Genomic DNA, 20,336 nt, shown 5'->3' with positions numbered 1-20,336 from the left:
ATGATGATGAAGATGATGATGAGGATGAGGATGATGAGTAAATTGGTTACAAAGTAAGCTTAGATTCTTGTTTATAAAAGCATTTAACCCCCTGTACACACTTAACTATGGCCATAAAATAGGCAAATGTGGAAAAGTGAAAAGTTAAGACAGTGTATATGATATGTTTTTAAGCTGTACAGTCCCCCCTTTTGTATAGTAACACTACAAAAGTGTAATGTGTTTGTCTCTCCTGCTATCCACTCCTATTTCACAAAACTTTGAATTGCTTCCCCTTCTTTTTATTTTTTGAGTAATGGTAGTCCCTAAAGCCACAATTTTTCCCCATTACGTCTAGTGGGGGCGAGGGGTGGTTAGTGGGTTTGAATAATAAAAAAAAGGCTTGGATTGGACATTTAGGTTGCGCATCACACAACGTAGATTAATGTGAGGTTGTATTTCATATCTTTTAATGTTTATTTTATTTCACATCACTATTAGTAAAATGCAGTATCAGTTATTTTACTGTACTTTGAATACCACTGTAATTGCCACAATGACTAAAAGAAGAGAGAAAATGCAATTGTTACATTGACATTCTGGTATGCTTCTGACATCAATAAACTTTTTTTTTTTTAATAAATGTTTTCAGTTTTCTACATTGCAATAAAATTGGGCGGGGCACTTGAGAATAAAGTTGAATTTAGTTTTTTTGTATGTGTGGGTGTGTGTGTTGTATTTTACTGTCAAGTAGAATTTTATTTCATTTTTTGTATCCCAAATATCAACTACCTGCTTGCTGTTAATATAGGAAATAAAAGTCTATACTACCATCTAGTGACACCGTATGTCACAGTATGTTTCACTGGACAGCCTTATTTCCTCAAGTGAAAGTTTACATATTCTTGTAGTTCTGTCAAGCAATGGGCATGTATACATTTATGTTTGAAAGCATATTTAAGCATTTAATCAAGGTTGAGATTAAAAAAAAAAAAAGCAAAGTCTTCAATCCAACATAAGGACATTATCTGGATAGAGTCCTACTCACCATTCATAGAGTTTGTAAAATGCTTTAAAAAAACAAAAACATTTTCATATTTTTATCCTTACCTTCTGTTTTGGAGACTGAACCATCTTTAACAATTCAAAAACACCTAACAGGTTTTAATTGTCTTTATTCTAAATTACTTTTCCTAATGTACCTGATTATAAACATGGGCTAAAATAAACATGTTTTTAGAAATCCTTTGGTAAGAATCATTTGTCTTCTTTGAGATCTATTTTTGTTCATTGTTATGTATCCCATATACAATAAAAACAATGAAATAGTTTGTGTATAGTAATATTTTATAATTAGGGTGAATTCAGATATATTGGGACAGGTTTTGAATGTTCACATTTTCTAAGCTTTCTTGTCATTAATAAAACAAAACACCTCATCACCTGAAATGCTAGTGAAATATTTTCATGGCTTTTGTTAAATCTGACTGAAAGCCATTTTTAATGATGTTTGGGAAACACATTATCATTGGTTTAGACATTTAGTTTCATCCTCTACGACATATTTAATAACATTTATTTGTAGGACTCATTCATGCCATCAATAAATAAAAGTAAAAATTGTATATAAAAAATAAATTTATCAACAACATTTTAATATTATAATATACAGTTGAGTAAATAAAATAGAAAATATGTAAGATATTGGCCTATAACATTATGTAATTCAGTAATAGAATAACAGCAATAATAACAAATTGATAATCTTATAAAATAAATCTTCCTCATTTTTGAGGTCAACATACAGTTGTTATATGGTACCACATGAACTGTCATCATATATCTATCAAGCAGTTCCACTGCACGGGATTAATAATGCTAGATATGCATTTAACGGTGGTTCTGTGAACACCTTCTAACTGCCATGGGCGCTGTTTAACATCTGGAGAACTTCTTGTGTGCATACACACGACCACAACCTTAGCACAATGTGAGACTTCATCCATAGTGATGTGGTGTGCTGCATTAACTGCTACATAGTCTTTTAATGTGGATGGACACTTTCCACCATCTAACAGTCTTTGCAGAAAGGCTAGTGCTTTTGACGCTGAACATTGTATTGGGTCTATATGATGAAGTGCAGATCATTCATGGAACAGTTTCCAGTGTACAAGGAGTGTGTCCTGGGGGACTTGCCATCTCTTGAACTGCAGATTTAGAGTCTTCAGCCTAAGCTTCAGGATCAGGTAACCTGACTCAAGGTGCCAAATCATTTTGTTCAACTGGGACAACAGATCTGATTAAGGACAAAGTTGCCAAGACATTCTATCCACCAGTGAAATCATCAGTGGAAACCAAGGCCTTGCAGGCCACTTTGGAGCCACAAGCAGGACTTTGATCTGATTGCTGAATTCTGTGCAATTTTAGCAAAATCAGTGATAAAGATGGAAACATGCACAATCGGCTGTGAGTTCAATCACACAATAACTATCAGCATCAACATATACAAAACAACAGGGATAGTTGTAGTAAAAAGCATCCATGGGCTCTTTGAACAAAACTTTCTCAAGACCAAGGAAAGAGCACAGCAGGAGCCCATTACCAATGACCAACTCTTCACCCCAGACGAGTCAGACTACTTGCTTCCATCCCCCCCTCAGATGAGCATAGAGATTCCCCAGCACTAAACAAACCAAAGACCCCATCCATACTGTTAATGCACTAACATGAGGGAAAGTTTCACAGTGCTGGCAGAGGAACTGGTTCAGCTCAGAGAGATGACCATCTCTCTACACACAGCCCAGAAACAGCTCCACAGTCAAGCAAAGAGAGACAAACAACCTCAGGGGAGACCTGTCTGCATTACAGACTGAAGTAAGGAAACTCCTACAAGATTGGGAGAATCTAAAGACCCAGCTAGCTACGCTGTAAACACAGCTCTCACAGCAGACAGAGAGTCACTGGGGCCAGCTGACATCCCTGAGGGAGGAGATGAGAGAACTGAGGCAGGAAAAAGGGACGCACACCACAGAGTTAATCTCAACAGTAGAACCAGTGGAGCAGGATACCCCCTACTCTGACCACAGCTCCCAGATCACAGAATCACAGCCCAGCCAAAATCATCCTCCCCCATAAAACCCTTCCACCCGCTCACAGCCAGCCCATGATGCAGATGACCCTTCAACACCCACAGAAAACACACTAAAACTTGAAATTGTTCTCTTAATATACTCAAATGGGAAGTTTATAGATGAGAAGAAGCTCTTCCCTAAGCACAGAGTAGCCCAACTCTGGTGTCCAAATACCCACAGTGCCCTCAAACTGCTGAATGTGGACAAACTTGGGTCACCAAGCCACATAATAATTCACACTGGCATAAACGATCTGAGAGCACAAGAGAGAGTTGCCCCATCTCTACAGAGGGTGATTGAAAAGGTCACAACCACCTTCCCGAATGCCAAAAATCACCATCTCCACACTGCTATCGCAGAAGGACTTCCACCCAGACACAATCCAACAGGTAAATGCAAAGCTGAGCCTGTGCAATCAAACCAGACGTGCACCTGGCACATCACCCCACACTGGACCTCACATGCCTCTATGGCCACATCCACCTATACAAAGCAACTGTTCCTGTCTTTGCTAAGACACTAAAATATTTTTCCCTGAACTGGAACCCAAACACCACCCCCAGGGGAAACAGAGCCAGGCAACACGCACCCTGACCGATAAAGAACCACATGAGACCTACAGAAAGACCCCAGTCATAACAACAGCACTCCCTACCATCAAGAAAGCCATCAAAACCAGATTATCCTCTTACAGTCTCCCATCCAAGTCTGCTATCACCACTTCACATCAACCTCAGCCATCAAACCAGAGCACAGCCTCTCCTGCCTACACCTTGCATCCAGTAGTAATATAGATATCAGCAGAAATGACCTGCTTGAGCTGAATGAATAAAAACCAGTCAACTAAAGCTCTTTACTAGCGGGTTAATTAACTTCCAACAACCAATTAACATCCAAATGCATCATATAAGAGATTAATCAGATTCATATACATCATAAACACAATATTACAAACTGCATCTGCACAAGATGTTATGAATACACAACTATACGCAGAGGTGGGTAGAGTAGCCAAAAATCTACTCAAGTACAAGTAAAAGTAACAATGTTAATAATTACTTGAGTAAGAGTAATAAAGTATACAATGAGAAGACTACTCAAGTAGCAAGTTATTAGTTACTTCGGATCTGATTAAAATGAAGGGAAAATCCTGAATTTCAGAACACATGGAGAACTCTGTGTGTTTGTGTGTCCTGCCTCTGTTGACATGCTCGCTTCTTCCCCCTCTCCAGGACTGAGCCACTAAAAAGGTGAGCGGTTGTTGTGTCCGCATTCTGACCACTGCAGAGTATTGTGAGGCTCGCAACCTCATTATATGCGTATAATACGTTTATATAATACGTAAACTAATTATTAAAACTACATATATTCATTAATATTTAATGGTAACGGAGGAATGGCACCGAATGTAGTGAAGTAAAAGGATATTTCTGTGATTAAAAATGAACTTGAGTAAGAATATAAGTGTGGCCAGTTAAACCTACTATTGAAAGTATTTTTTTTTTTTCAAAAAGTTACTCAAGTAAATTTAACAAAGTAAATGTAGCGTGTTACTACCCACGGATTCACAAATCTGTGATAGTCAGGATGTGTAAATCACATTGTGAATATTCTGTAAAAACACATAATGTGTGTGGTAGAATAACGCAGTGGTAATTTGCAGATTACCGGGCAGTTGCAGAACACCAGCAATCGGGGTTCAATCCTCAGCTCAGATAAAGTTAATTTTATTCAGGGCATATATGCTCATATATAATCAAATCATGTTTGATGTATGAAAACAAATTATGTTAATATAACTCAATTCAATCACGTGGAACCAATGTACAAATTTGAATTAAGTAAATTCAATAAGCTTTTTTTCAGTGTGTGGACTTCTGTGTTCATTTTAAACATTTTTTAAAAATAGTAAAACTTTTAATCTAAGAAAAGAACAAAAGTTTCCATTGGCAAGAAAGGAGAAGATGGCATTAATTCAAGGATACTTTGAGGAACTTTTTATAGTGAAAAAAATAATGAACTCTCTCAGTTGCTTGTGTACTACACCCTGCATGCTATCACTGCTCTATTCTAGTACATATTTTAAACACATTAATTTAAATACTATAGTTATTGCACCTGTACTACGTGACTCAATCACGCTCACTTGATATAATTCAATCTTGTTATTAGAAACTTGTTTAAATTAGGTTTTTCATAAGTTTTGATAAGAAACAATATTTTTAGGTGAACCATTGGACCACACATTCCATTTTTTATTGTACTGTGTTCAGTACAATAAAAATTCAGTACAATACAGTACTGTGTTTATGTGTACTATGTTGTTCCATGCGTCACCTGGTGGTTATTGTGTGAAGTACTAAAAATGAATTCTAAGAAGAGTGCCTGTAGGGTAACCACGTGAAAAAACATGCGTTCTTAAAGGCCACCTCTGTAGACTCCAAACTGTCTATGATTTTGTCTGATGTTGTCGATGTCAATATATCATATTCATAATAGCGACTATAATGGTAATTGTCTGCACTTATATAGCACTTTTTAACATTAGCGGTTCCAAAACGCTTTACACTGTGTCTCATTCATCCATTCACACACTCACATACCAATAATAGCAGAGCTGCCATGCAAGGCGCTACCTTAGCATCGGGAGCAACTTGGGGCTTAAAATGACTTGGGCAACTTGGGACAACTTGGGCCTTACCCAAGGACAATTTGGCATGTGGAGTCATGTGGGCCAGGAATCAAACTGCCAACCCTACAAGTGGACAACCCGCTCTACCACCTGAGCCACAGCTGCCACAACATAATAGTCAACCACAACAAGTATGGAGTGACCAGTTGAGAATGGGCCTAACATCCTGCTATGGTCTGTCTTAGGTTCAGGTGTGTCCAGTCTGGCTACCACTTGGCACCCATGATATGATGACTTGCAGTACCTTTCTGCTGCTTTATCCATACCTGACCACCACATTTTGGACCGGAGATGCTGTTTGGTGCCCACAATTCCAAAGTGTCCTTTGTGTGCTAAAGCCAGTGTTCAGGGTTGTAATGCTTTTGGTACTACTATGCATGTTCCACAGAGAACCAAAAGCCAATGCAGCACATCTCATTGGCTACTGAAGCATATGCTTTGCAGTTGTCAAAATGTCCATTGTTGATTGCGGAGGATCCCTCCATCCATTCTGGATCACTCTCAGAGGCTTCCTCTACCTCTCTGGTGGTAAGAGCATTAGGCATCGCACTCACCGCAACAAACCTGACATACTCCTGATTTGTGCACATGTCTCTCAGTTTTTGATGCCTTGACAGTGGGTCTGCAATGTTCTGCCTGCCAGGTAGGTACATGACTCTGTATGGCTGTAGTCGGAGTACCCACATGGAGTGGGGTACGGAGTATCCATATGGGCACAGGGTTTCGTGCGAGGGCTGTATATGGCTTCTAATGGTTTATGGTACATGACCAACTCAAATTCTCTGCCATAAATATAAGCATGCAACCTCTCACATGCCCACACGAGGGTCTCTTTCCTGGACTGGGAATATCTGCATATTAGACAATAGTCTGTCAGACAGCAACTCACATAGCATATTGGCACAGTCTCCCCTTTTAGGGTCTGAACTAAGACTGCTCCCAGCCCCACTGGGCTTGCATTCACATCACTTTAATTGGTGCATCTTTATCAAAATATGCCAGCATACTTGCTCTGGCTAGTTCTTCTTTTAGTGCATTGAACAATTATCTTTGTTCTGGTCCAAACTCAAAGCATATTTCCCTTTTTGTCAAGCGTCGTAATGGTTCTGATAGTGCTGCAAACTGTGGGATGACTCTGCTGCTGTGGCCTACCAGACCTAGGAAGCTTCTAACCTCTGATGCCGTCTTTGGCTCTCTTGCTTCCCTTACATCTAGCACCCTCTCTTCTGTTGGACCAATTCCTTTTTCAGACAGAAGAATTCCCATGAATATTAGTTTGCTCATGTTGAGCTGGAACTTTTCCAGGTTTAGTGTCAATCCACGTTCGTTCAGCCTTTCCATGACCATATGTAAATTGGTCGTGCATTTCTTGATCCCCAGCACAAACAATGACGTCATCAGAAATATTTTTTACACCCTTAATCCCTGCTAAGACATTTGCAATCTCATGTTGATACTGTTTGCTGGCGGAAGATACATCGAAGATCAGTCTTTTGTAGCGATACTCGCCAATTATGTACTGCGAATCTCTCGTGATTCAGGGCTGAGCTCCAGCTGGTGATTACCCCACTTCAAATCCAGCTTACTGAATATAGTGGAGCCATTAATGCCCTGGAGAATCTAATCCATGGTAGCGATAGGTTAACGTTCCCTCACTATGGCACGGTTCGCCTGCCTCATTTCCAGACATATAATCTTATCTCTGAGTTAGGCACAATGACTACAGGATTCACCCATGTGGTAGGACCACTGACAGGTTCATTGATGTCCATGTCTACTAGCTCCTTTATTTTCCACTCTTCCGCTCTCCTGAGACTACACTCCCAGCTTAATAGGTGGCTCTCTTTCTAAGAGGGGTTCTCATTTTCCTCTTATCATAATGAATTCAGCCTGCACTGTTTTGTTGGATATGTTCACTTTACACTTGAATGCACCCTTAACTGCTAAAGGTTGGTATGAAGATTATGAGTAGAGCTTTGCGACACAATAAAGCGAAACGAATCGCCGACGAATGGTGCTTTCACACCAAACGTGAAGCAATTGATTGCTTTTAGCTAATTCACACCTGCATGATAGGTGACGCTGACCAAGAATGCATTTTACGCCTGCACACTAGGTGGCGCAACCCACTATTCAGCTGTTCGGCCTATCATGTTTGACAACTGAGAAGAAGAATCACTTAAATGTTGGCGCATAGCACCACAACAGGACGCGCTACATGACAGGTAATCAGTCGGGAACTTTTCATGGGTGCACCATGCAACAAGAAGACATTGGAGCCAAAGCAGCAGCAGCTCCGCTGGTCACCATGGCTGCATCCAAAACCACATACTTACCTACTGTAAGAAAAAATGAAGAGGATGTCAAAGATCTCAAAGAAGAATAACTTTATTACAGCGTGGCAGTGACAAAGTACATGAAGCACTTCGGGATCGTCAGAGTCAAAGTGAACCCCGAACAGTATTAGCACAGACATTTTAGACTTATTTATTTCATTTAACAAGCTTATCCTAACACAGTTCAGGGTGGACTATGCTGAGAGGCAGTGTGTAATTTCATGGACAACAATAATCCACTCTTAACCCGATTAAGACCATACTTTGATTAAGAAACTACCATGTAAACAGCAATTTTTACTTACCTTAATCTAATTAAGGTCATACTCGAATTAAGCTCTAATCGAATTAAGATAGGTGGAGTACTCCTGTTTTAGTTGCATTATGGATGTGTATTACAGATATGTAAACACCTTAATCACATTATGAACGTCGTGTGAGAGTTTTCACTGCATTTTGCGACAGGACATGATCACACACGGCTGTTCTCAACATTTTACGGCGAACAAGAGAGTTTGGCTGCGTCCCAAACCACATACTGGCCTACTATAGGCCTGTAGTGGGGAAAAATACATGTATCTTGGCTACTATATAGACGGTAAGGACGCGGTTTGAGATGCAGCCCACGGCTTCAAGCAGTTGTCTATTAGCACATATAGCATGACAAATAATTAATTGCACTTAAAGCATTCGTAAAAAAATGAAATAAAAACACCCAAAACTGTATACGGTACCATAACGAAGACGAACTGTATGTTGATACGTGAAATTCTAGAGGGACGTCGGACGGTGTGGCGCGGTGATGTAATGATGTGGGCTGTTAATCTAATTATGTTCTATAACATGTAAAATGGGAACATGACAGGAGTATTCTAAAAGCGACTCATGTAAACACCTTAATCACATTATTATCTTACTCAGAGTAAGGTCAATAATTAGATTACTGCTGTCCATGTAAACGTAGTCAATAAGGAATATATATATGCAAACATCAGTTTTGAAGGTTACATCCTAAATTAAACCTGAATAAACAATAGATAAGTCTCTGTCATGCATCCGTCATTTATTGAATGACCTTGTCTGTTGGGTAACATTTACATATGGAAAGTAATAATTTCCTGCAGACCATGTTGATGCTAGTCTCATATAAAATGGGGTGAAATTTAGCAGGCAAAGTGTCTGGCTACAGTTGACAAGGATAGAGAAGTGACAGAGAAGAAGTGATCAAGAAGGGTCAAAGTTGCATATTGTTAAAAGCCTTTTTTTTTATTAGGGATGAAAGATAGGGCAGATCTGATGGTGTGAACATCCTGTACAGTCTCTTCTTCTTCCAGTAGTCCCTCATGTAGATAATCATCTGTTTGCAAAACCTGCAGCCCCACTAGGGCCTTAAGCTTGAGTTCATTCTTGCAGAGTTCTTGTGCACTAATCCTACTGGATATTCCCAGATTCTTTCAGATGGCTCCAAGTACCCTCTCCACAAACCCCAATAGCTTCTTCCTGAAGGTGGTTTCCCTGGGATGATTTACTTGTAGCTCTTCTGTTAGGTGGTCTGTGGATGAGCTGGTTGCTACAGAACCATGATACCTAAATTAATGCTGTTGGCGAGAGGTCTTTGTACCATCCTGTCACACACTCTCCTTGGCACCATTCATCCAAATCTGATGAAGGAACTGGTTGCTCCAGCACGCTTGCATCTTTACTGCTGTCAGGAGGGCCGCCATCAAAATCATCGCCACATCTTTATTTCCTTTGGTTAGGAGATACTGAAAAACACATGCAAACAGAAAGAATTGCCCCCCTTTTGTCCCACACAACACAGCACACAACACCTTCTAAACACACTCAATAATTAAAATAATCAGTAAAACATTACAACCACATACACTCACTTGCTCACATCCTTATCTACGCCTGGCCACAAGGACATGTTTTCTATCCTGTCCTTCACTTTTGTTACACCTAAATGTCCTCCTGATTGTGGATATGATACAAAATGTCATGCCGCAATCTTATAGGTGGAACCCACACTGGAGTGTCACCACATCTGTACAGTAACATGTCATGTATGATTAGCTGTGCATCGTGCTTGGCAAACAGACCATCTAGAATAGTTTGTCCATTGCTCTTTGGTCTCATTGCTTATGTTACTGAAGGGGCACTGTGTTGAGTGCTTTTCAGGCCTACCGGTTCTCTAATGTTGATAGTTGCAATTGATTCTAGCTCTGTGACACCTGAAAATGTTACTCCTTCCACAGCAGCTTTCTTTGCTAGCTCATCAATTATTAAATTACAATCAGCTTGTTTGTCTGGTTTGCGGACAGGCCCAATTGAGGCTAATGATGGAGAAAGGCAAGGCCTATTAATACTATGTTCTAACAGAGAATACACAGTACACTGTATGTAGGGCTTTGCCTGGATAATTGTACTGACTGAGAGAGGATGGGTCACCTCCGTGAACCTTCACTTCCATCACACTAGTATCAACACAGCCACAATCCTGCTCTGAATGAACAAAAACACCTCTGTCTGATCCAATAGTTCTGATAACTCAGAATCTTCCACCGATAACAAGGTATGTAAGTCATAATCCTCTGCCTTTTTGATCACATGTACAGCATGCTTCAGAAATCTCCACAACCTTATGTTTACTCTGAGGATTACGCCAAATGCAATTGTTGCCATAGTCAATTATATAGCCATGCTTAGTCATAATGTCTGGACCTAATATACTGCAACCGTCACCAGTTCTACTGAGCCAGGCTTTGTCTTTTAAATCATCTTTGCCAATTTAGAATAGCATATTTTCTGTCTGGGATGCAAGATAAAATTGTTCCATCAAAACCTTCTAATGTTATTGTGTCTTTACCATTCTGTTGGGGGATAGTTAGAATGAAGAATTGTTAATGAAGCACCAGAATCAACTAACCAATCATTGCATTGGCCTCCAACAGCGACATTTACGATTGGTCTACCATGATTATCTCGCAACGGGGGCGCTACATGTGAAATGGAGGCCTGTGATCCCTATGCTGAAGAAGACATGGCTTTAAAGCTCTGCTTCTCCATGTGAGCACGCAGTTCCTCATTCTCCTTGCTCAGTCTGTTTACCGCAGCCTGTAACTGGTTAAGATCAATTTTAGGAGCTGTCCTCCTAGAAAAAACTTTGCATTCTCTAGAAGTGTGTCCCTCTTTGCCACATGAATAACACACTGGGGAGTTGGGGAGTTATCAGGGTTATGAGGAGGTGGGCTCTCCTTTTATTTCTAGTAGCATGGCCCTCATTTATCCAGGAAACCTTGTGACCTCCATTCGGATAGGGCATTTTAATGCCTATTGCTGACAGAGGATGAGTTTTCTTTGAATTAGCATTACTGTTGTAAAACTGTGTCATTTTGGCAATAATATCATAATACTCTGAGAGATGCGTCACATGCATTGCCACAGCAGAATGGGTGAGTGGGTCACACTTGCTAAGTAGGGCAGATCTGAAGCTGACATCATCCTGAGTAAAATCAGGATTGCCACTGAACGTTTTAAACGCCTCCAATAACCATTCCAAAAATGCCACTGGGTGCTCCCCTTTCCTCATGGTCATCTCAGCTATTTTATCCCAATCAACTAACATCATTCCTAAAATTTCAAGCAATGCCTGTTTCCTTTCCAATTTATTTGCAGTTCTGACCTTCACTTTTTCATTTAAGGCTCTGGAAAGAGTATCGTGCAGACACATAGTTAGCACCACGCATGCGTCACCATCACTACATCTGTAAACTTGTACATGTCTGAATATTGCTCCAGGTTTTTAAAAAATCTAAAGGATTCTGTTTGGTGGGGTCAAATTTTCCAATATTCTTAATCACAGCTTCTAGTTCGTTTGGATTAAACCCTTGTAGAAGTCATTGGCCCCTCCCCTTCTTCACTATTATGCATGGCAATAGTGGAGTGAACTGGTGCCATGGGAAATCTAACTGTGCAGTCAGAGTGTTGACCACTGCTAAATGATTGAGAATCTCTCTACCTACCCTCATCACCAACTTCCTGAAAACCTGAAACTCAGTTACAAAGCATGGTACCCACAGATGTTCACTGGTGTTTTCTCAACTGTACTATTTTTTTATCATAAACTGACAAGCAGTCTGTGCTTCATCCAACTCATGGGACAGTGTTTCAACGGATGATCTAAGCATGCTATTGTTAGTTTTAAGATGTGTGATCTCCTTCTGCATTTTGATCTTTTCCTCTTTCCAGATCGTTTCACTAGCCTGGTACAGTGGGCCGTCTGTGCCTCAGGTGGTAGAGTGGGTTGTCCACTAATTGTAGGGTTGGCGGTTCAATTCCCAGCCCACATGACTCCACATGCTGAAGTGTCCTTGAGCAAGACGCTGAACCCCGAGTTGCTCCCAATGGCAAGTTAGCGCCTTGCATGGCAGCTCTGCCACCATCGGTGTGTGTGCGTGTGTGTGTGAATGGGTGAATGAGACACAGTGTAGAGGACTTTGGATGAAAGCGCTATATAAGTGCACCATTTACCATTTACAGTTTAGTAAAAATTACTCCGTCACTGAGTCTAGAATGAAGCCGCACATTTTCAGCCTACACTTCATCTAGCCTTCGCTTAGTCACATTTAGTCACTTAGTCACATTTCCAACTTTTCCTTTTTTATTTCTAGGCATTTTGGGATAATTTTCAAACCGGGAGAGCCCACTCATATGGCTTATCAGCAACATTCTCTATCCCATCATACATTCCCTGTGAGCCGTGCTTGGCGATGTATTTGCTAATGCTGAATAAACTAAAGTCTCTTCTGCTCTTACAATGTTCTTTTCTAGATTTTTTTAAACGAGGGAGTTCCCTGACAAAAACACAGTACAAAAGAAGAAAAACCCATCTTTCTTACCTTTCCCCACTTTTTTCCTTTCTTCGGGAATCCCTCCTCGCTGGCTCGCCAATGTAAGAAAAAATGAAGAGGATGTCGAAGATCTCAAAGAAGAATAACTTTATTACAGTGTGGCAGTGACAAAGTACATGAAGCACTTCGGGTTCGTCGGAGTCAAAGTGAACCCCGAACAATATCAGCATAATTTATACATATTATACTGTGTTTCAAACCAGGTTTTCTGTATCTAATGTAAATTAAGGATAGCATTTGATGCGATCACTGTCTGTTCTCACAGTATGCGTATTGTTACAGGTGTGACCCCAAATGGTGAGGTGATAGGATTATTGAGACAAATTTCTTTCTGAATGATAATTACGGTCACGTAGCCCTTTGTTCAGAGATGGTTCTTGATGTCCCACTGCCACTCCCATGCTATAACTGTGTGAATGTCATTTTAGGTGGTATTATACACATATTGCTGATCTCAGATAAATTGTCACATTGTTAGTTCTGCCGTTTTTGGGAACAAGCTTATCCTTATCTGTTGAGAGGAATTCTGTAATTTCTTACACTACTATATAGTAGGCGAAATACATGTGTTTCTCTGGGACGCTCGTTTTCCGCTTTTGGTGCTGTTACCGCCAAGTGTGTAAAAGCCGCACCCCTAAAATTTATGTGCGGATAGATTAACTGTGCTTTCAGGAAGAGCGACTGGCTTAACTGCAGTATTTATTCAAGGGGTTCAAGCAGGTGAGTTTAAAATCTGGTAGCGGTTGCATTATGAATGTTGTAGAATAGTTTAATTGGAGTGTATTGTTGCAAGAAAACATCCTCGTTTTTGCTTACTTAATGGTTAGCATACGCACATTAAACGCTAATACAGTCAGGAGTCCTTATTAACCATTTAATGCTTTAACTTTTAGTGGGGTAAAATAAATGGCAGGACATGATGGGGTTTACTAATTTTACACATCAGAGGCTTTTTGATGACCTATATATCTGAAATTTATGTGTTAGAAAATAGATGTGTGGCTAGCACTGTTTATGTCTTTAATATGTATCAGTCAGTGAGAAAAACATTTCTACTCTTGGCTGGATAACTCTAGTAGCTTTAATAATGATATACTTGAAGTATACAGAATGGCATTTTTAAAAATTCATTTTATATGGATATTTAACTTTATTAATAAAATAGTGTGTTGTTCAATTAGCATGTTTTTGTGTTTTGCTTTGGTACTGAAATTGGTACTGAGTACCGAGGAATTGTACTGGTATTGGTACAGACAACTGAAATTTTGGTACCGTGACAACCCTAGATTGTACCCGGTGTGAATAGCTCCATAGGGATCTATTGTTTCGATTCAAGAGTGTCATCGCATCAAACATTCGCGCTGCTTAATCGTAATCAGTGTGAAGGGACCTTAAGTGTTAGACTGTGACCTTCCTCTAATAATTCCTGACGAATGTAATCTGAGATGCATTTGCTGAGAATAGCATCTCTTATCTGGTTGTCTGTATCTGCTTGAAAACCAGTCTTGCTGCAGGCCAGTAGCAAATTGTTGTATTGTCTCACCTGTTTTCTGGGTCAACTTGTGAAAAGCTTTCGGGCAAATGCTGTGTTGACTTGGGAGACGAAGTAGGACTTCAAACAGGTCACTGCAGCATTGTAGTCTGTAACCTCCCCCATGTTTTCCAGGTTTGAAAATATATCCTGTACGTCTGGTCCTGCAACATGTAGTAATAAAGCTCTCCTCTGCTGTTTAGTCGCATCTGTCACGTCATCTGAGATTATACAATCCCAATTCTGAAAAAAGTTGGGACAGTATTGCAAATGCTAATAAAATCAAAGAGGAGTGATTTGTAAATGTGTTTTGACTTGTATTTAAACAAGCAAAAAACCAAATAAAGACACGGTATTTGATGTTTTACCTAATCAACTGCATAATTTTTAGAAGATAAACGTTCAGTTTGAAACTGATGCATGCAACACGTTCCAAACTTGGGACATGGGCAATTTAGGACTAACAGCGATGTGACAAGTTGAAATAAGAAGGTGATGTGAAACAAGTGAGGCAATCATGTAATCATAGTATATAAGGAGCCTCCAAAAAAGGCATAGGATGCTTCTCATTTCTTATTTGTGCATCCTCATTTCTTTTCCTTGCTTTCTTTCCTTGCATCTTAGCTCCACCCCCTTAGGATGTGAGGGATGGATGCAAGGATGAGATGTGAGGAGAGAGAGGAATCGAAGCAAGTCAAATGGAATATCCTCGCTCTCTCAAGCATCATTTCAAAGTGACGTCAATTACTGATGACTGTGCTCAGCTGGATTACCTAAAAGTGCTTCAGGGGTCTGCAGTTATGCTTATTTTTTTGATGTGCTGTTATGTTGTTGGAGCTTGGTTAATAACAACATTCTTAATAAAGCAAAATGCATTGATAGCATGTGAAATGTCTGGGTTATTCAACAATGAATTAATGAAGAATATATAAATTATTGCATCTTTGTGTATCTCTGCAAATCCAAACAGGCAAGGGTCAATTAATTACAATACTCATTGTAAGCATATTATTATTTAATTATATTTCACACAAAAGTCCATCACATCATCAAAGGTTTGAGTTTGTTTGAGATTGTGGCAGATGTAAAGGAGGAGGGGAATTTAAATGTGTGTCAGGTTTTTCCAACAAGAAACACTTCCGCATAGGATACGCATGTGTATCTTTGCTCCTAGCTCCTCTGGAACCTTCCTCACTCCTCTGTCCTTGCCTCCTCACAGTGCAATTAGAGAATTGATATGTCCTTCAAGATGGTTGACATCGATCAATTTCCAGGTCACGGGTTGGGGGACAGAGGAGCGAGGAAATGAGGAAGCATCAATTTGAGTACTGAGAAGCACTCCTAGTCCTTCAAGAGCAAGGATGGGTCGAGGCTCGCCAATCTGCCGACAGATGCATCAGCATAATCCAACACTTTGAGAACAACATTCCCCAAAGACAAATTGGTAGAATTTTGGACATTTTACCTTCTACAGTACACAGTATAATTAAAAGATTCAAGGAATCCGGTCAAATCTCAGTGTGTAAAGGGCAAGGCCGAAAACCGTGATCTCCGATCCCTCAGATGTCACTGTCACATGCTTTTCCATGAATCTTCCCTACCCCCTTTTTTTTTTTTTTTAACAATCTGAGGACTTCCGACTCGTTTTCCCTTTTCAGTTCCCTTAGTTTTTTTATTTTTATTATTAGCTTTGTAGTTCTTTATCAAATGTTTCCATTTCTTTGCACAACACTATGTCAAATGTCCCTTCTTTTGGCCACTTTGTTTTCATATATTTAGTTCTCTTTTGGCATTTCCCCAAAATCTTAGTTATATATTTAGACCAACAGTTCTACAGGAGTGGATGCCATGATTGGTCCCTGTATCCTAGGACTCCCTACTCCAAACCTTCTAGGGCATGGTTTGTTGTCACAGTCAGGAATAAAAGTCACTAAGATTTTTTCTGACGTTAGTCCTTCTACTGTGTCTGTCTCAGGTGGTGTGCAAGTTTTTTTGGCTGGTAACCAAACAACTCTTCTTAATACCACTGAGAATTTCTGGATTATTTAACTGTTTTCCAGTTACTCCGCTACCTCTTTCAAACTCTTGTTATGCTCCCAAATCTGGGTAAATATATACCAATACCCCCACTGGTATTATTACCCAAATGCAATTGAGTTGACTCTGCTAGCTCCACAAGTGTGTCACATAGAATTGATGCTATCCAGTTTCTTCCCAATATTCCTTCATGGTGTATGTAAGGCTCCCTCTGTACTTCGTCTAAGTTAGTAAGCTGTGTTATAAAAATGATGCTTTCGTCCTATCAAATCTTCATATCAATTTTCCTTCCAAAAATGAGTTCTTATCCCTTTTGTTTCTTGTGATATACATACTCTTCTCTGTTCCCTGTTTTCTCCTTGAACCACCATTTAATTTACATAATAAAAGTGTACATATCTCATACCCCTAATTTATTTTCCACAAACTCTAGAGCTCCCCACTACTGGTCTATACGATGCTCAATACTCGTCCCTATTTGGAATGATGGTCCCACTAATCTTCTCAAAGTAGTGGGCTCCTCTGCTGACCTTAACTCTCCTTCTGCTGTCTTTCTTCTTGTTACCCAACTTTTCTCAGTGCTCAGGATACTTCAATTTCAGGGTTACCTATAACCTTACCAGTCTTTCCTTTTCCTCTCTCAAAACCCTTTTCTTCCCCTATGCTCAAATATGGCTCAACCTACAGCGTGCAAGGGGTTTCCTACAAAAATGTAATAAAGGCTCTGGGTGACAAACCTCATCTAGTACTTTCTCCAAAAGGCCAACTGTTCAGCTTCTTTCTATCAATCCCTGCCAATTAGCATATGCCATTCTTCTGCTACTTCTCGCAAATTTAATATTCTGGTTAACTGTATTAAACATGTATTCTCTGTTTCCAAAAATGATTGCTGACTCCCTTTGTCTCTAGCAGTAATCAATTTAATTCTGCTTCCATGCAATATAGCAGCTCTCAGCTTAATTGTGTTTCTGTAGCTAAAGACTCATAAGGAGTAGGAGAAGCCACACTACAGGACTGTGCCTCAAATCTTCTGACACTGCCAGAATTTAATCAGAGGAATAATTTGATCGCAACAGCCATTAATCTGCTGTCGGGGAAGATGTCAAACTAGCGATCAAAGACTACAGATTTTGGCCTAGGATTATATGAATCTTTTAAGATTCTCAAAATTTGTCTCAGACGCCAAACTGTGGCCAAAATGGTACAATGTGAACCAGTCTTTATGGACTGAAGACCGGACGTTCTCCTTTAGGATTTTCTGGTAGAAAGCAGAATTCAGGTTTCCCTAAATTATTGCAAGTTGCCTAGGCCCTGAAGCAGCAAAGCATCCCCACATCATCACACTGCCAGCACCATGCTTGACCATACGTATGATGTTCTTTTTGTGGAATTCTGTGTTTTGTTTACAACAGATGTAATGGGACCACTGTCTTACAAACAGTTCCACTTTTGACTCATCAATCCACAGAACATTCTTCCAAAAGATTTGAGGATCATCAAGGTTGTTTTGGCAAAATTCAGACGAGCCTTAATGTTCTTCTGGGTTAGCAGTGGTTCTCGCCTTGCCACCCTTCCATGGATGCCATTTTTGCCCAGTGTCTTTCTGATAGTGGAGTAATGAACAGTGATCTTTATTAATGCAAGAGAGGCCTGTAGTTCCTTTGCTGTTGTCCTTGGCTCTTTGGTGACTTCCTGGATGAGTCATTGCTGTGCTCTTGGAGGAATTTTGGAAGGTCTGCCATCTCTGGGAAGATTCACTACTGTGCCGAGTTTTTCCATTTAGAGATAATGGCTCTCACTGTGGTTCTCTGAAATCCCAGAGCCTTTGAAATAGCTTTGTAACCCTTCCCAGACTAATGTATTTCAATCACCTTCTTCCTCATCATTTCTGGAATTTCTTTCAACTTTGGCATAGTGTGTTACTGGGTAAGACCTTTAATCAACTTCATGTTGTTGAAACAATTTTATTTAAGTGTTGATTTGATTGAACAGGGTTTGCAGTAATCAGGCCTGGTTGCATCTAGTCCAGCTGGACCCCATTGTGAATGCAGTTTTATAGATTTGGGGAATTAGTGACTACAGGGGAAAATACATTTTCACACAGCCCAGTTGGTATTGGATAACTTTTTTGCTTCAACAAATAACATTATCATTTAAAAACTGTATTTTGCGTTTACTCAGATTGCCTTTGTTTTACCTTAGAGTTTGTTTTAATTTCAGAAACTATTTAGTATGAGATATACACAAAAACAGAAGAAATCATCATGTGGGCAAATACTTCACAGCACTGTATCTACCACTACCCACTTTGGGAGTTTGTCAAATACTACTGATTACTGAATGCACAATACTCAACTCAAAGGGTAAAAATGTAAAAGTTCATGAACTGCTCAACAAAGTCTCCATATTAGGGTCAAAGCAAGGGCAATTAGGAGAATGTCCAAAAAATCTACACATCCACTTTCTATGAGTATTTTTGTACACAACAGTCCTGTTACCTGGATTGTTGTTTGGCTCACAATGGCGACAGTTGGGTAAAAGTCCAAAGTATTTACAAAACCAGGTCTTTGGGTGCGCTGCAATTTTTAAAACACACAAACAGCAACTACAGTTCTTTATATTACATGGGAATTTTCTGTGTGATATTCATGCACACGACAGCATATATGTTCACCTCCTTTCCCTAATTACAAAGGTTTTGATTCATACATTCACACTTTGTCTCCTTATGTCTCAAGCTTTACTCATACACACTCTCTTCCCTTATTTATTAAAACTCACATACAGTGTGGGAAATAAGTATTGGACGTGTCAACATTTTTTTCAGTAAATATATTACTTTAAAGGCTATTCACATGGAATTTTCACCAGACATCAGTATTAACTCAGGAGATCTTGAGATATAAAGAATTCACAACATTAAAGTCCATAAATAAAGTTATGTGTAATAAAGTGGAATAACACAGGAAAAAAGTATTGAACATGCTAGGAAAAAGCAATTCTCCAAGGCAAGGTAAGGCCAGGAACTAGCTGAAATCTGTAAGTAATTATACCTCCTATCTGTGCAAATTAATATCAGCTGGGTTAGTAAATTGATGGTTTACTAACTAATTGATGGTTGCCAGGCATTTCATTACCAATGTTTCACACAAGAAACATCCCATGATGGTAAAAGTAAAGAGATGTCCCAAGATCTTTCCAATCTTATTGTTGCAAAATATATTGATTGAATCAGATTCAGACATATTTCAAAACTTCTGAATCCTCAGTTAGCACAATTGGGGCCATTATCCGCAAGTGGAAGCAACATCACTCCGTCATCAATCGGCCACGCAAAGAAGCTACTCACAAGATTTCTGACCAGGGAGTCAGAAGAGAAGCCCAAGAGCCAAGGACAACTCGGAAAGTGCTCCAGAAACACTTGGAGACAGCAGGCACCATAGTCACAGCGAAAACAATAGGCAATGCACTCCACTGCTCACACTCACCCACAAGACTCCATTACTAAAGAAAAGGCATATCAAAGCTCGTTTAAAGTTTGCTACAACTCATTTGGACAAGCCTATTAAATATTGGGAGAGTGTAGTCTGGTCGGACGAGAGCAAAATGTAACTTTTTGGCTGTCATATTACATACCATGTTTGGAGAAGAAATGGCACTGCACATCACCCTTAAAACACTATACCAACAGTAAAGTTTGGAGGTGGAAGCATCATG

General features: G+C 39.7%; 1 protein-coding gene across 1 annotated transcript in view; it reads left to right on the top strand.

Moving 5' to 3' along the window:
* hmgb1a (high mobility group box 1a) overlaps positions 1-1,227 on the top strand; it is a 4,231-nt gene extending 3,004 nt beyond the window's left edge. The window contains exon 5 of the mRNA XM_053645271.1: positions 1-1,227. This exon is cut by the window's left edge and continues 100 nt beyond it. Coding sequence (XP_053501246.1) covers positions 1-41 — 41 coding nt within the window. The 3' untranslated portion in view covers positions 42-1,227.
* The last annotated feature ends 19,109 nt before the right edge of the window (positions 1,228-20,336 follow it).

The sequence above is a fragment of the Ictalurus furcatus genome, chromosome 16, assembly GCF_023375685.1.
Source record: "Ictalurus furcatus strain D&B chromosome 16, Billie_1.0, whole genome shotgun sequence".
Classification (NCBI taxonomy): Eukaryota; Metazoa; Chordata; class Actinopteri; order Siluriformes; family Ictaluridae; genus Ictalurus; species Ictalurus furcatus.
Note: the sequence above shows the minus strand (reverse complement) of the source record. Positions and strands in the feature narration are given on the sequence as shown.